General features: G+C 41.1%; 1 protein-coding gene across 2 annotated transcripts in view; it reads left to right on the plus strand.

Moving 5' to 3' along the window:
* Positions 1–209: 209 nt before the first annotated feature.
* The window catches only part of LOC143164623 (ligand of Numb protein X 2-like), a 32974-nt gene continuing 18890 nt past the window's right edge, over positions 210–14293 (plus strand). The window contains exons 1-2 of one of the 2 annotated variants that reach the window (XM_076347451.1): positions 210–362; positions 13195–13657. In XM_076347451.1, the coding sequence (XP_076203566.1) occupies positions 13257–13657 (401 nt within the window). In that variant the 5' untranslated portion in view covers positions 210–362; positions 13195–13256. Of the gene's footprint in view, positions 363–633; positions 911–13194; positions 13658–14293 lie in introns of those variants that run through there. The other variant, XM_076347452.1, reaches the window with a different exon arrangement.

Raw genomic sequence — 14293 nt, forward strand, 5'->3', positions numbered from 1 at the left:
GACCCCGGCGCAGGCGGCCGAGGAGAAGAACGTGCCCCGCGACGCCGCGGCGCCCTCTGGCGGGGCGGGAACGGGGCTGCTGGGGGTGTGGGCGGCCCGGGCCGGCCCGAGGAGGAGGAGGGGAGCGCGGCGGTGGTGAGGGGAGGGCAGGGCTGAGCCGTGCCGGGCGGGCGGGCGACACCTGGGCGGCTGCTCTGCCTCCTCCTCTCACGTAGGTTTCGACTTTCTTCCCCGCCCGGAAACTTGGTGGAGGAGCCGCGTATTGCCGCCGTCGCAGGCCGAGTTGGCGCCGGGCTTCCCTCGCCTCCTCCCTCCCCTTCCCGGGGGCGAGCGAGCCCCCTTCCCGCCCCCGGCGCCTACAGGTGAGCGGTGGGGGGGGCGGGTGCGTGAGTGAGGGGCGCGGGGTTCCCGCCGCGGCTGAGGCGTCCGCTGCCGGGCTGAGGGGCGGGAGGCCGCGGGGGGTCGCGGATCAGCTGTGGAAGCGGCTGAGGGCGGCAGCTCCTGCCCCGGCGTCCAATTCTCTCAGCAGGGGGTTTCTCAGCCATGACCGAGCGAGGCCGGAGAGCAAACGTAGGTCTTTTATCGTTACGTAGGGCAGTAAGTGCGGCTAGGGCTGGGCAGTGCAGGTGAAGGCTGCCTGCCTGCCCCAAGGGTTTAGCTCTTGAACGGTCGGTCTTGCAGACACTCGGGCCGGTGCAGGACATTCCGAAGTCGGCGTTTTGGCCGCTTGCGGGGGTCGGAGGGAGGCTGTAGGGCAAAATTTCTTTGCTAGGAGGTGGAGAGGTACCAAGCTGGCGAGTTTCTGGTGCTGTGCTGGTAATTAATGCAGAAAAAGCCTATAAATAGAAGTTGAGATAACAGGCAAAGGAGAGCAACGTGACGATGTGGACGTTTTGGAAATGCCTTAAAGGTAAGAAATACAGGTGATGTTAAATATGAGGTAATGCTCTGGAGAGGTTTGTAAGCAGCTTGGAAAGAAGTGTTTAAGGGATACTATATAACTGGAATGTTTTTATTTTATTTTAGAAGTTTTTCACGAGGGCTTTAAAGCGGGGTGAGGCTGTGTGCTGCTAAAGGGATGATCCCACTGCCTCGCTGCTTGGTTGTGTGCACTTGACATCTCTCTGCTTCTGACATTAGCCTCGTTATCTGACTGAAAATGAAGAGAACAGGCAGCTGATGCCCAGCATCGGAGGTGGTAGGGGGAGCGGGACTGCCCCTTTCGGTGGCAGTGCGGGCTTAGTTTGCTTTAAGCCATGCTTGAAACTTTCAATTCCTTGAGCAATTTTTTTGGTCCTACTTTACCTTGGTAAAGTAAGGAATGCAAAATGAGTATTTCCCTGTTGTTTACCAAACAAAAAAGGGTCATATTTTCACTTTCTGCTCCAGTTTTTTAGCCAAGGCGAAAGGACCAGAACTGTATAAAGGCTCCATAGGAAACGCTACTCCAGCTCAAGTGCAGATAATAAGTGTTAGGGGAGGTCTCTGCTGTGCAAAGGGTATGTGGGGGCAGGGTCACAGCGTACAAGCCTATGGAGATAACAGGCAGCCCAGGGAAGTTTCTGCCACTGTCACACGGCCCCAGAGTTGTCCAGTCTAATCCTTTAGGCTCTGGAGACTCCAGAGCAGCCCAAGGTTTGGGTGGCGTGGTGTAGTTTAAAAGAACTGTAGTTATCCTCCCACAGCAATGCCAGTTGTGTGCTGTGCCTTTGAGGGACGGCGCTGACGTTTGTCCTTGATGCTTGAAGGCCAGAGCTCTTCTGGCAGTTCTCCAGCAGAGAGAAAGCAGATTGTGCACATGGCTCCTTCAAAACAAAACTTCTTTCTCTTAAGTTACACGCTCAAACTCTTCTTTTACAATGTAACTAAGCAGATGTAGTGTGTCTGCTGCTGAAAGGGGCAAAGGCAGTGGAAATATTTATTCCCTCCCCCAAAGGGATTTGCTCCCTGAACGAGCTCATGGAGTCAGAACAGCACCAGTACTTGTGCAGGGAAAAACAAAGGGGTCATATGGCTGAGGATGGAGCAGAGAAATGATAAACAGGAGGCCAATCTTTTATGGGGTTCGCTAGCTGTTGGAAAACTCAGCTGTGCTGTAAATTCATACCTTCATTCACCTTATTTATGTGTCTGCTCTAGTATGCAAGCTTGATGCATGTGTAAATCATTTAAATAACGGAGATGCACTAGCATAAAACACCAATGAAATGAAATTGAGAGAGGGGCCTGTGGCGTGCAGCAAAAAGGAACCTTGTCTGTTGAGAGACAAGTTTCTTCTAAAGTTTCTAACCAAATGAACAGTGAAGGAAGTGAGCAAGAGTTAAGAAACAAACCCAACCATATAGCCTGGGGAATGAGAGCTGTGAAAGGTGGAAGAAACAGCTCCAGAAGGGACCTGGCAGCTAAATGACCTCCAAAAAATCCTGTGAGGTTCAAAGATACCTGATGAAACAGGGTGAGGATTATTCTGGATAACATTAGTGCTACCTGAATGGTGATTCCAGTAACTTCAATTAGAAATTGTAATTAATGGTTTTGTAAACCATGGTAGTGCTGTACTTCCCTAAGTATGGTTAATAGATGAATTTATGCATGTCATGAGAGTGTAGAGTCTCAGACTTAATAGTATAAGAATAAACTTAAAAGAATAAATATAACTGCAGAATAAAATATCTGTAGTTCATGAAGCACCCCCTGCTGTATTTTGTCATTCTTCCTTGTGCATTCCCGTATATTTCTTGTTTTCTGCATTAAAAAAAAAAAAATCCTGCTGCAACTGCTATATTGATTTCACTTTGAAAATTAAGCTGCATCATTTCATTCTGATTGTGTATATCTTGCCAGAGTAGATGCAGCTGTTGTGTTACTCACAGGCCTGAGTATGTTTTGCTGGTTTAATACAAAACCCTCTTGTTTGGCTTTTCCTTCTCAGCTTACTTTAGTGGTGCTGTTCATACAGTTGTTAGGAATTGTATTTGACAGTCCCTCATCAGTTTGTTCCCTGATTTATAACACATAAAATGTTGCTCTTGGCTTAGAAATTTCTTGACATGAATTGAGTTTGAAAATATGAAAATATCTGGCTTTTTTTTTTGATACTTTGGATAAGAAATTGCCCATGAGCCAGTATCTCATGAACTACCTAAAGCGTTAGAGAGGATTTAGATGAATATGAGTAGTAGGAATTACTATGCTGGTCCAGGAAAAAGTACTCAAGGCTGGAAGGAGGGAAATGGAATAAAGCTGGAGGAATTTGGAGAGATGATCAGCAGCTTACAGGCGAAAGCTGGTTTTATGTATATATAGTGGTGCCCTGAGTTTAGAGGGTCTCTGTGCAAATATTGTTAGAAGACTGTAGTGTTCCTTATTTGGAATATTCTGGAAGGGAAGAACTGGAAGGGATTATGTATTTACAAAACTGTGTTGTCTTGCTTTGTCTACTCTGCCTGGGCCTTTACTCATGCAAGTTTTGTAAACAGCTGCAGCAGACCCTCTCTTTAAAAGCTGATTGTCTGTTAAAAAGGGGTTGAGATAAAACTTGCCCTGCTCCTCTGAGAGTTTAAGGGGCCCACCTGTGACATCAGTTGTGTTGCAGTTGTTGAAAGTCCAGTAAATTGTGATCAGCCCTATTTGTAACATTTTCAGACTTATTAACCTCCCACCCCTACACTAATAAATAACAGATAAATTCTTCTCACCTAGTAAGTGCTATTGCACGTCTCTAAATAGAAAATAAATAAATAAATAAAGCAGTCCCTGCCCTGAGAACCTTAGATCTGAGGATATCCTCTCTTACATGATCTCAACTGGTAGTGAACAAAAATTGCCGTATGATTATTTCAAGCAGGATACATTAAAATAAACGTAATGGCTCTTCTGGGCCTTTTTGTACTTACGATAAAAAAAAAGTTCCTGTGAGGTTAACACTCTGGGGCTACTTGGCTACTTTACTTGTAGTCTCAACAGGCTGAAAACTAAACAGAGAAAGGAGATTACCTCCCCATTCCTACCTTATACCCCGACTTAAGGTCGTTCACGGGTGGCTAAGGAAGAATGTGGTTGCTGCGTTGATTTGTGGATAGTGGAAGGACTTTGATCTGTTGTTCCAGCTCTTTTAACTGGTGAGACAGCCATGCCCATTTTTAAATTGTTTTTAGAACAAGGGAAAATATAACATAATTATCAATTTACGTATACTGTAAATATGTGCCCAATAAGGTAAGATAACAATGGTTCTTAAAGACCTGTTTCTGATACCAGCTTGGACACAGCTTTAAACCAGGATAAGAACTGAAAAAAATCCAAATAAAAAATGCCTCTTGCAGTTTTGTTTCCCCCTGCCTGTGAGGGTTGTTTGTTTTAAGTCTGAAGTCAACAAGATACACCAGGGCAAATTGTATGATAAAAAGGCATCTTAAACTACATGTGCAACTGTACTTAAGCTCATGAACCAGTAATACAGATGTCCTAAGCAGCAGAATGTGTCTCAAGTCTTTTAAAAATGAGCCATAATACTGTTCTGTAAATCTCTAGGGGAATGTAATTCTTAATCCAGAGATTTTATTTTTTTTTTTTTTTTTTTTTTGGCTTCTATAGTGCTTGCTCGCTTACGAGCTGCCATCTGTGGTGAAGGGCATTTCAGCTACTGGTTGCAGCAGCTCTGTCTGCCCACAGGCACTGGCGGGAGTTTAAGCTAACTTCAAGTTTAGCTGCACGCCACCCTGAGGAGAAGCAGTTTGAGAAGACGTGGTCTAAGGAATTAGGTGTTGGCTTTTTTGTTTAAATGAAGATAACTTGTTTTCTTTCTTTTCCCTTTACCATGATCTGATGGTAAGATGGGATATAAAGGGGAATTACAGACTTAATTATCTTAATTCAGCTTTTTTAGTTAGTGGGAACAAGCTTGGGCTAGAAAGTACTTTGCACTAAGTTTTGATAAAATGCCCTCTTACCCCGTGAAAGGAAGACTGGGGTATTATATACTGAGCAGGGTGATACGCCCTGCTGTTGCTGATGGCATCAAGCACAGGCTGGGGCAGTCCTGAGCCGTTGAGGAAAAAAGAGACAGGACTAGGGGAAATTTGATGGTCCCTCTAGCATAGTGCTCTCAGCCATGCTGCATGTTTGTTGCTGATCATTGCTTTTATTTTGCGGAGTTTAGATTCCAGGTGCCTATTGACATAAAGGGATGCTGTCATAGATTGTGCCAAACTCTTTAACTTAAAACAGAGCACCGTGTAAAAAAAAAAAAAAAAAAAAAAAAAAAATATAGTGCTAGTGTAAGTGAGACCAAAATTTGACTTGGTGTGGGTAATGAAAAGTTCTGTGCTACTTTATCCTGCGGTAGAGGCCTAATCTGATGTTTCTGATGTTAACAACTGTAACTATCTGTCTGTTGATAGGAAATATTTCATCATCAGGTGCAAAACTCTGCTTTCATGCTGCTGGATCGCTTATGGTAAAGTTATGTAGAAAACAATATTTGCAAAAGTGTTGTTTGGTTTTGTGTTGTTGTTTTTGTTTTTTTTTTAACTAACCTAGAAAACAAATTATTTCATGCTTAAGGTTGAGAATAGCCAAGATTAGTTTCTTTAAACTGAAATTAATTTTATTTAATTTTAAAGTAACACTTGATAGATTGTGATAGAGATTAAAGCTTTGTAGGTCTTTCTCAGAAGACAGGCAAGGCCTAGAGCTATAGAAATACCATATGTCTACCAAAAGCAACAGTTTCTCTCTTCCCCCCCTCCCCACTTCTCACATTATTTTTAAATATATATGATGATGACTGCCTTGGTAAGGATGTTCAAACAGTGACTTTTAAAAACATACAGTTATATAATGCACAGTCTGCTGCTTCCCTTGTATGCTTCAGAAATTCTGTGATAAGAAAGCATCTGCTTTTTTCTGACCTATATGACAAATACAACACCCAGATCACAAATGGACAATGATGTACAGGTTTTCTTTTGTCAGGCTACTGCAAGAGTAATAGCTATCAGGGCTGGCTAATTATGAAGGCTTATATCCAAGACAAGCCTCTGCACATTACATGCTTATTTCAGATTCTGTGAACCACGGTGCTATTTTTTTTTATAAACAAGGAATTTACAGGTAGACACACAGACAATGGTGTGGTAAGAGCATCTGGTATTCATATATAGCCAATAGACACATGATCTTTACCTCCTGTCTTCAAAAGCAAACCCAACTCTTTGGAAAGTAAGTGTGCTACCAGATATTTAGATGAACTTAAATCTTAACATCAAATCTCCTAATCCCTCTTTGATTTGGTTTTGGGCTTTTTGCTTTGATTGCAAGAGAAGTTTTGGTTATTAATTACAGATTAGGTCCTTTATCCTTAAATTATAGCATTGGATTCCTTCTTTCTTTGTCTATAGAAAACCTCTCCCACAAACACCAAACTGATTTTTAGGGATGGAATTGCAGATAGCTGCCAAATTCAAAATGTAGGTGAGGTGAGGGTGGAGGTAGGGGTATTTAATTTCCTAGAGAGAGATGATTAGACATAATAGAAAAAAATAAGGAACACACAAAGAAAATCCACGCGTGCTGCCAGTGGTGAAACTTCCATAGGTATCTTTGGGTCAAATTCTGCAAAGCAGCAAATTGATTTAAGTGAGTGGTACAACAGAATAATTCCTGCGAGCATAAAACAAGCAACTTGCACGTTTGTGTGGAAGACAGGGTGTAGAAAGGATGGTGGATATAGCGGAAGCATCTATCAAAGGTGAGAAAGCTGCTTTTTCTGCAGCACTTGTCTTCACTTCTATTTGATGGCATTTAATTTATCCATTTTTCAGAGCAGTATGTTAAAATAGTCACTGTTTAATCACCTTGGAAGAAAAGTGTAGGTGGAAAACATTTTACACCACTACTTAATTCCTTAAGAAGAAGGGAGGAGAGGGGCAATTTATTGGTTCTTGTTACCCAGATAATATTAATTGAATGATAACACCAGAATCTCTGGCTCTGTAGAAAGAATCAGGATTAATTGTTGAAATTACATTTGTGTAGTCCCGCTACTTTAGCATGCTAGGTCCCTGGTGAGACAGTTACTGTTCTGTGGTATCATTAACTGAGCTGAGAAGCAAATGTTAAGAGCATATGGTAGCGAGAGAAATTAATTATAAGTGCCAACTTCTTAATTTTTCATGTCAGCTTTTCTTCCTCCTAAAATTAGGTGTATATTTGCAATTTAAGCTGTTGATTGCTAGTAAGATTTTTAAAATAAGTAATACAAAGCCAGGAGATCTTTTCTTATGTTGAACTTTTGAATATACTAATAAAAGAGTTAAAAAAAAAAAAAAAAAAATCTGTCTTCAAGTGTATTATGTTAAAAATGGAAATCCACATACCATGGTGGAGAGCTGATATTGCAAAAGTTGCTCAGGAGAAAACTCCTTGGGATAGTCTTGCTCTAGTCAACCGAGCCTTTTAGCACATCTCTCAGAATAGGGTTTCCTGGAATAATGTCTTCTCTATTCTAACAGGATAATGATTCTGATTATAATTAATGAAAATACAATTGGTTTTCTGTTTTCTGGTTAAGAAAACAGATACTTGCCCAGAAGTTCAAGCAGATTAAATACAAAATTGTCCAACGAAGCACAGAAACACCGGGGAGTTAGAATACAACTTATTTTCAAATTTATGGTTAAAGAATGGGCATAAATGGTGGGGACGATGAAAACTTTTAAAATTGTCCATCTTCCTTTATATTGAGTACAGGAAAGCAGCTTTGATTTAGAGTTTCTCAATTGAAGTGTTCATATACGTGCTGAGCAGTTACTCCTGGAGGTGGCTTATTAGAAACCCTTTGACTTGAAGGCAAGGTTAATTAGTGAAAGGGTTGCTTCTTATTTAGCTGTATAAATTTACCATTTACAGAAGCTTTGACTTCCTACTTTTACGTTCAGTGGCCTGATCTTTAGCGTATCAGAAAACAATAAAGAAAGATAATAGGACATTGTATCACCACCTGAAACTATTCTTGGGTTCGGTATTGTGTTTTTTGTAAAAGTTGACCTACTTTGAGTATTGCTTATAAAAATCCTCTGATATTTCAACATTATTTTCTGTGCCACTACTGTAAACGAAGGACAGCTTACTCATGGTTGTGAAACACTGCAGCAGCATACTGGAAGTGTTCAGTCAGGACAGTAGTGCATTTCATATAAAACCTGTCCCATTTCACGTACGTGAAATCCTCATTCAAAGTAGCGATGAAATTCAGAAAAAAACCCCAAACTGTTACAGAACGCTTTCACAATGTACTTCTGTCTCTAGAATGAAAAAAAAAATTGCCATTCTGTGAAACACAAAACTTCTTAACTGAGTGAAAACTGTTTGAAGAAAGTTTAGCAAAAGTTCTGCCACTTTTTCTTCTGGTTTATTGCTAGAGCACTGGGTTTGCTACGTTAGAATCCATCTTGAACTTGCTTTTATATAAGCAGGTGGGTTTTGGGTTAGTGCCCTGCTGGTGCGTGCCCTCAGTCATCTTAATCCAGAATGTGCTGGCTTTGTTTTGTCCACCCTAAAAAAATTAATTATTTGTTTAGCCTTTAGTTGGAATGTTGCATTTCCAGTCTCCCAGGAAAATGTAGCTATAAATATAATAACTGGCATAATTATTGCAGTGAACTATTACATAGCAGTATACGTGGGGCACGTGCCCTGCAATCTCAAAGCCAACTTTTATATTGGGGTTTTCAATAAAACAGCCTATATCAACATATAAGTGCTAACCTACAGGTGCATAAAAACATAAACCCATTGTATTTCCAAAATATTTTCCATAGTACAAGTAGTCTTTTAATATTGAGAACCAGTTATTTGACAGATATTTTTTTTTTAATTATTTGTTAACTAAAGCAGTATGAGACATTCCTCTAGTCATCCTAACCTGTTAGGAAAAATTCTACACTTCTGTTTTGTGTCCTTACTACAGACTGGCTGCATATTTCTTTATTTTGCAATACAGAATGTGCTCTGGCTCACTTACCATACTTGTGGTTTTATAAATCAGTTAGTTAATAGAAACAGTCTTGATTTTCTTTTTGTTGTTGTTGTTTTTTTTCTCAGGAGCTTCCTATGTGATCTTAGGTAGGTCACTTGAGATCGTATTCAGAGATGTGTTAAATTCCCGTAAGTTGATGCCTCTGTGGGTCTGTATTTTAGCCTCTCCTGATGTCATTTCTCAGTCTTTAAATGGGAACAGCAACAATGTTATACCTCAAAGAGATGTCATTAGGGTAAATATGTTCATGACTGAAAGTGACATGTCAAATGCTAGAATTGTGTGAGCAGACAGGCCTGGACCGAATTGTGCCATAATTTGTGCTCCACACTAACAATGGCAGAGTGAAATGCCTTAAAAACAAGGAGCAAGAGTTGCGTTTGGAAATGCTGAGACTTCAAATGGTAAGATTGGAAGCAGGGATGTTGCTCTTGGGGTAGCCAGGTACCACAGCCACCCTTCCTTTTCAGTCACTGTGGCGCAAGTGGAGGCATGACGTTGAAAAGATTTCTTAGATAATTATGCTTTTTTAAAAGGATTTTTTTAAAAAGCTGTAGAAGTAATTGATCAGTCCTGTTTACAAGCCCAGGGGTGCTTTGGAGACTAGTTCTGAACCGAGTTTGTCCCTCAAGAATGGTACTGAGTAGTTCGCTGTCGGTGCGGTTCTTGGCATACTCCCTTACTAGAGCTATTAACAGCCTTGTAGATGTGCAGAGGGGGCGTATATCTGAGGCTCTGTGCCCTAGCAGAGTTAAAACAAGAATAGGCAATGTGCTAATATTGTCAAGAATAGTCTTGCTTTGGCAGGGAAATAGATTAGACAACCTGATAAGTCTTCCTTTAAAAAAAGAAAAAAAAGTCTATTCTTTGAGTCAGTGTTACAGTACAAGAAATCCTACTTAAAAAAAAAAAGGCCAACAGTGAGGTTTTGTTTTTTTTTTTTTTAATACAGTAAAGATAAAAGTGATCCCAAAGAAATCTTTTCTCTAGCCCACACAGGGTAAGAAACAGGGAAATATAAAGAGATTTCTGCTGGTTTATTTCCTTCAGTTCTTTGTCATGTGTAGGAATGGGGTGTATTACTTTCTAAATAATTCAGACTCCAGAGGCATTCCTTGCATTATTCTTTTAGAACAGTAGAGTCCATTAGAGTAACGTATGTATATGTCAGGCTTTAACATTTTCACGTAGTCAATAAGTAGTAACTTGGGACCAAGCTAGATCCTTATTTTATGATTGCCTCATATTATGTGCATCGTTTGTAAGCTAAAACATGTAAGCTTTTATGTGTGAGGCCTACACAGTAGGCCTCCAGTACTATGGAGAAAGGCAGGAGCAGGGAACGTGCCACTCAAGGTGGCATTGTTGGAAAGAAGCTGGAGAGGGCGAATGGTATAACAGAAAGAGCAACACAAGAACGAAGGGGGTTGTTGGGGTTGGTCTGACCTTCAGAGGCTAGAACGAGTAACTGAAATCTGATGGAAACTGCAAAAGATTGAGTCTATATCAAACTTCACCTCCAAAGCTAGAATCCTAGGGACTCTAGACGGACTCTCTTGAAACTGGTCTATTTAAGCTGAGGGGCACCATGCCTGTTATGTTGAAACAGTGCATTTTGTAGACACTTAAAATCTGTCTTGTTGCGCTGAAGTAGCATCTTTGCTGAATAAGATGTTAGCAATTTTCCTCTTACAGAACATCTGCTTTCTGACTGAATCACTGAACAAGCGGCAGGCTTGTTTGAGCCTGCTGTCCTCCCTGTGCTGCTCACTAACTGCTGCCTTGCCGAAGGGTGTGGGCTGGGTTTCATCACAGAGGTGTCAGGCTTAGGTTCCCTGGTGTCTGCAGGAGTGTCCTCCTTATTGAAAGGACAGTGGTGTAAAAGTAAAATTTACTTTGGCGCTTTTGAACAAAATCTTCACATCTTGTTTTCGAGGATCTAGAATTGAGAGAGCAGAACAGCTTGGAGTTACAGGGAAGAAAAAAGCAGTAAGATTGTGGTGATACTTTTATCTTCCGTGAGTTTTGAAATGACTCATAAATGGCATTCATCTTGTATAACCTTTAAACACAGAGAGCAGAGAATGAATTTGGTAAATAATCTGAAAAACCCCCATATGAAGGTAGTTTATCAGCAAAATTACCATGGGGTTTGTTTTCACTGAGAAAGTAGGTTTGTTTAATCACCTGCCAAAGTTTTATGCAAATACTACAACCCGAAGCACAAGTATTTCTTATTGGTAGATGTTTGCCTTGGAAGCTTGGTGTTTCATTAACTGCTGGTGCTGAGCTGATTGATTAGAATTGGTGGATGACATTAAGCGATCGTCTGATGTTGAAATGTTTCCTTTTCGTTTGTAAGATAATTATGAAGACTTTTTATAAGGCAAACAGTAGGGATGCCTGTTTCAGATGGAGGTAAGTACCAAAGAACAGGGGTATTTCTAAGAGAGCAGGGCATGGATACATCTGCTTTGTTTTGCTTGTGTGCTGTCTGTGAACTGTGCTTTCTCTTTTGGGGAGCGCTGAGTCAGTCATGCAAGAGTTAAGGAGTGAACGCAAACAGAAGATCTAGGTTTGTAGATCCAGCCTAAGTGCTTTCCTCAAGGGGAAGATGCTTTCTGGCACTGCAGCAGCAGGAGGAGAAGCAAACAACTCATGCCCTGTACCCACCTGGAACCGTGACAGTAATGTTTTAATCTTTTGAAGTGAACAAGTTTCTATGGCTAGGTAAAAATACGCCTGTAAAATGGCTTGATTCTGTTGGTGATACGTTATCCCTTTAATTAAATAGCTGACTTAAATAGCTGACTTATGCTTGACAATTAATTGGAGTGATGTATGATTTTTATTAGAAACCCATGACTAATTTTTTCTTGCCGTTCTTGCTATCTTATTGTTCTTGCCTACCCTCCTCCAAAGTTGCTGCTGCGTGCCAGCCATGTCCTCCAGGCACTGGTGCAGACTGGTGTTCGCTCTTGCTTAGGCTTTTACCTGTTCCAGATAAAGCAATTGTTTTCAGATATTTTCCATGTCTTCAGAAATTTTCCACTTCATCACAGTTCTGCAATTTTTTTGTCTTGAAAGACTCTGGGATTTTTTACATAAACTTTTAAAAAACAAACAAACAACACCCCCCACCCCAAAACCTCACCACAACAAAAACCCCCACTGTGTTAGCTTCATCTAGTACCACATTTCCTGCTTCATTAAAATAACTGCCAGGTTAAAAAAATCCTTCCTGCAGTAGTCTGTGCCTGTAGAGTAATCTGCTAGAAAACTTAGGTGAATTTTATATTTAATTACAATAGGAAAGGTTCAAAATGGATTGGACTGGAGACATCTCTGTTAAAATCAGTAGAGCAGCAGCTACAAAGAACTCAGTTTGCCCCTTATCTTATTCTTCCTAACTGTAAGAAGCTGAAGCTCAAGCCTTTGTGTTACAACAAACTGTGATGTGGACAATTCTTTAAATTTTTTCCACTTAGAAAGCTTTAGTCTTTTTATAGGAAATTTGTTTCCATGGGTGAACTTAGGCATGGATGAGTGGGGAACAATGCATTGTTTGTTAAAACAAACTTTTTTGAAGGGAGTGGGCTTAAAAGGAAGGAAATGTGGTTTAGATTTAAGTTTCTTTTGAAATTTCTTCCTCTTCTTTTTCCTCATACCCCCCAAAAACACAAAACAAAAATCCAAACAACTAGAAGTCCCCAAACTGATGTTTCACTATACATATCTTTAAAATATTTGGTATAATCTGGAAAGTCAGAGAGAAAAATTATCAGTTTAAAAATCACTATCTTTGTTACCCTTCCCTTCCCTCTCCGGGTTGTTCTCCCTCAAGAACATGCAGCTTTTGTCTCAGCTTTTCTAGTTCATATGTTTGGCAGGGTTTTATCTAGTCTGTGTCACTGGTGTGTGTAAAGTAATTTAAGCTTCAATTTATCCATGTGCTTAAACGTTTTGCTGAATAAGGTCCTTGCATTCTCTGATCCCTGGGTTGATCATTCACAGGGTCACTGTGGAAGGAAGGGGGGTCGGTAGGGGTGAAGATACTGGGGGGAACTTAAGGCAGGAATACAATTTAATTTTTAATTGGCTAGATCTAGGGCGGACAGTTGCCTGGAAATCTCTCTTTCTCTCCCTTTCATTAGACATCCTCTGTCAGACAGCTACTACGTGACAAGTTTCCTCGCTGCGGGGCCGAGAGTGCCTGATGCTGGCTATCATGGCCGATCCTGTAGCAGAAGAACACGTGTCCCAAGCTAGTGAACTCTGCTGCGAGTGTGGTCAGTTCCACCTCTTGCTGGACAATCATCTCTACAACTTCCAGGATGAAGTGGACGATGAACTCATCTGCCATATCTGCCTTCAGCCTCTGCTCCAACCTATGGACACCCCCTGTGGACATACGTACTGTTTCAAGTGCCTTGAAAACTTCATGCAGGAGTATAACTTTTGTCCTATGGATCGGAAAAAGCTCTCTTTCCAGCAGTGCCACAAGTCCAGCCTTCTAGTACGAAACCTGTTGGATAAGCTGATTGTCTTCTGTCCTTTCAAGGCAGAGTGTCAGCAGACAATGCAGCGGTGTGAACTAGAAGCTCATCTGCAGAACAGGTGCATTCCCATTTACATTATATTACTGCTCCTTTGTATAATGCCATCTGTCTGTTGTGCTTCTGACCGGAAAGATCCATTCTCAGAACAGTTCTTAAACTGGGGCAAGATGGGACACCGAAGATGACAGTGGGTGAGGCCAGAAAGGTGGGTGGGTGAAGACAACGTAATTGTGTGTGTGTGTGTGTGTGTGTGTTAGGGAGGCCAGCTCACATGTGCTACAGAGGCGAAGGGTGAGGTTCTTGCCTGCTTGCATGCAAGTTGTCCGCAGACACAAAACCGATCAAATGTATATAAATTTGTGTCCCCTGATCTGGGGCACCCGACTCTAAAAATTATAAACATGCTTATTCTTGTTTCACTTGCGCAGAGAAGAAAGGCACAAAGTCAACACTCTGGAAGCAAGGGATTGTGCAGTGTTGCCAGTTTAATTGGTCCAATTAAGATGTGCAATACATAAGTCTTTGATCCAAATAATGTAAGTCCCTCCAAGCTGCACATTATGCAGTTGCTGAATCACCTACTTATAATTCCATTATCTTCTCTCATTCTTTTGCTGAGAAAGAGAAGCAAATGAAAAATTTTTTTTTTTTCCTTTTTTCCCCCTTGTGCAGAGGAAGGGAGACTTTTTTTCTT

Source organism: Aptenodytes patagonicus, chromosome 9 (assembly GCF_965638725.1).
Source record: "Aptenodytes patagonicus chromosome 9, bAptPat1.pri.cur, whole genome shotgun sequence".
Lineage (NCBI taxonomy): Eukaryota > Metazoa > Chordata > Aves > Sphenisciformes > Spheniscidae > Aptenodytes > Aptenodytes patagonicus.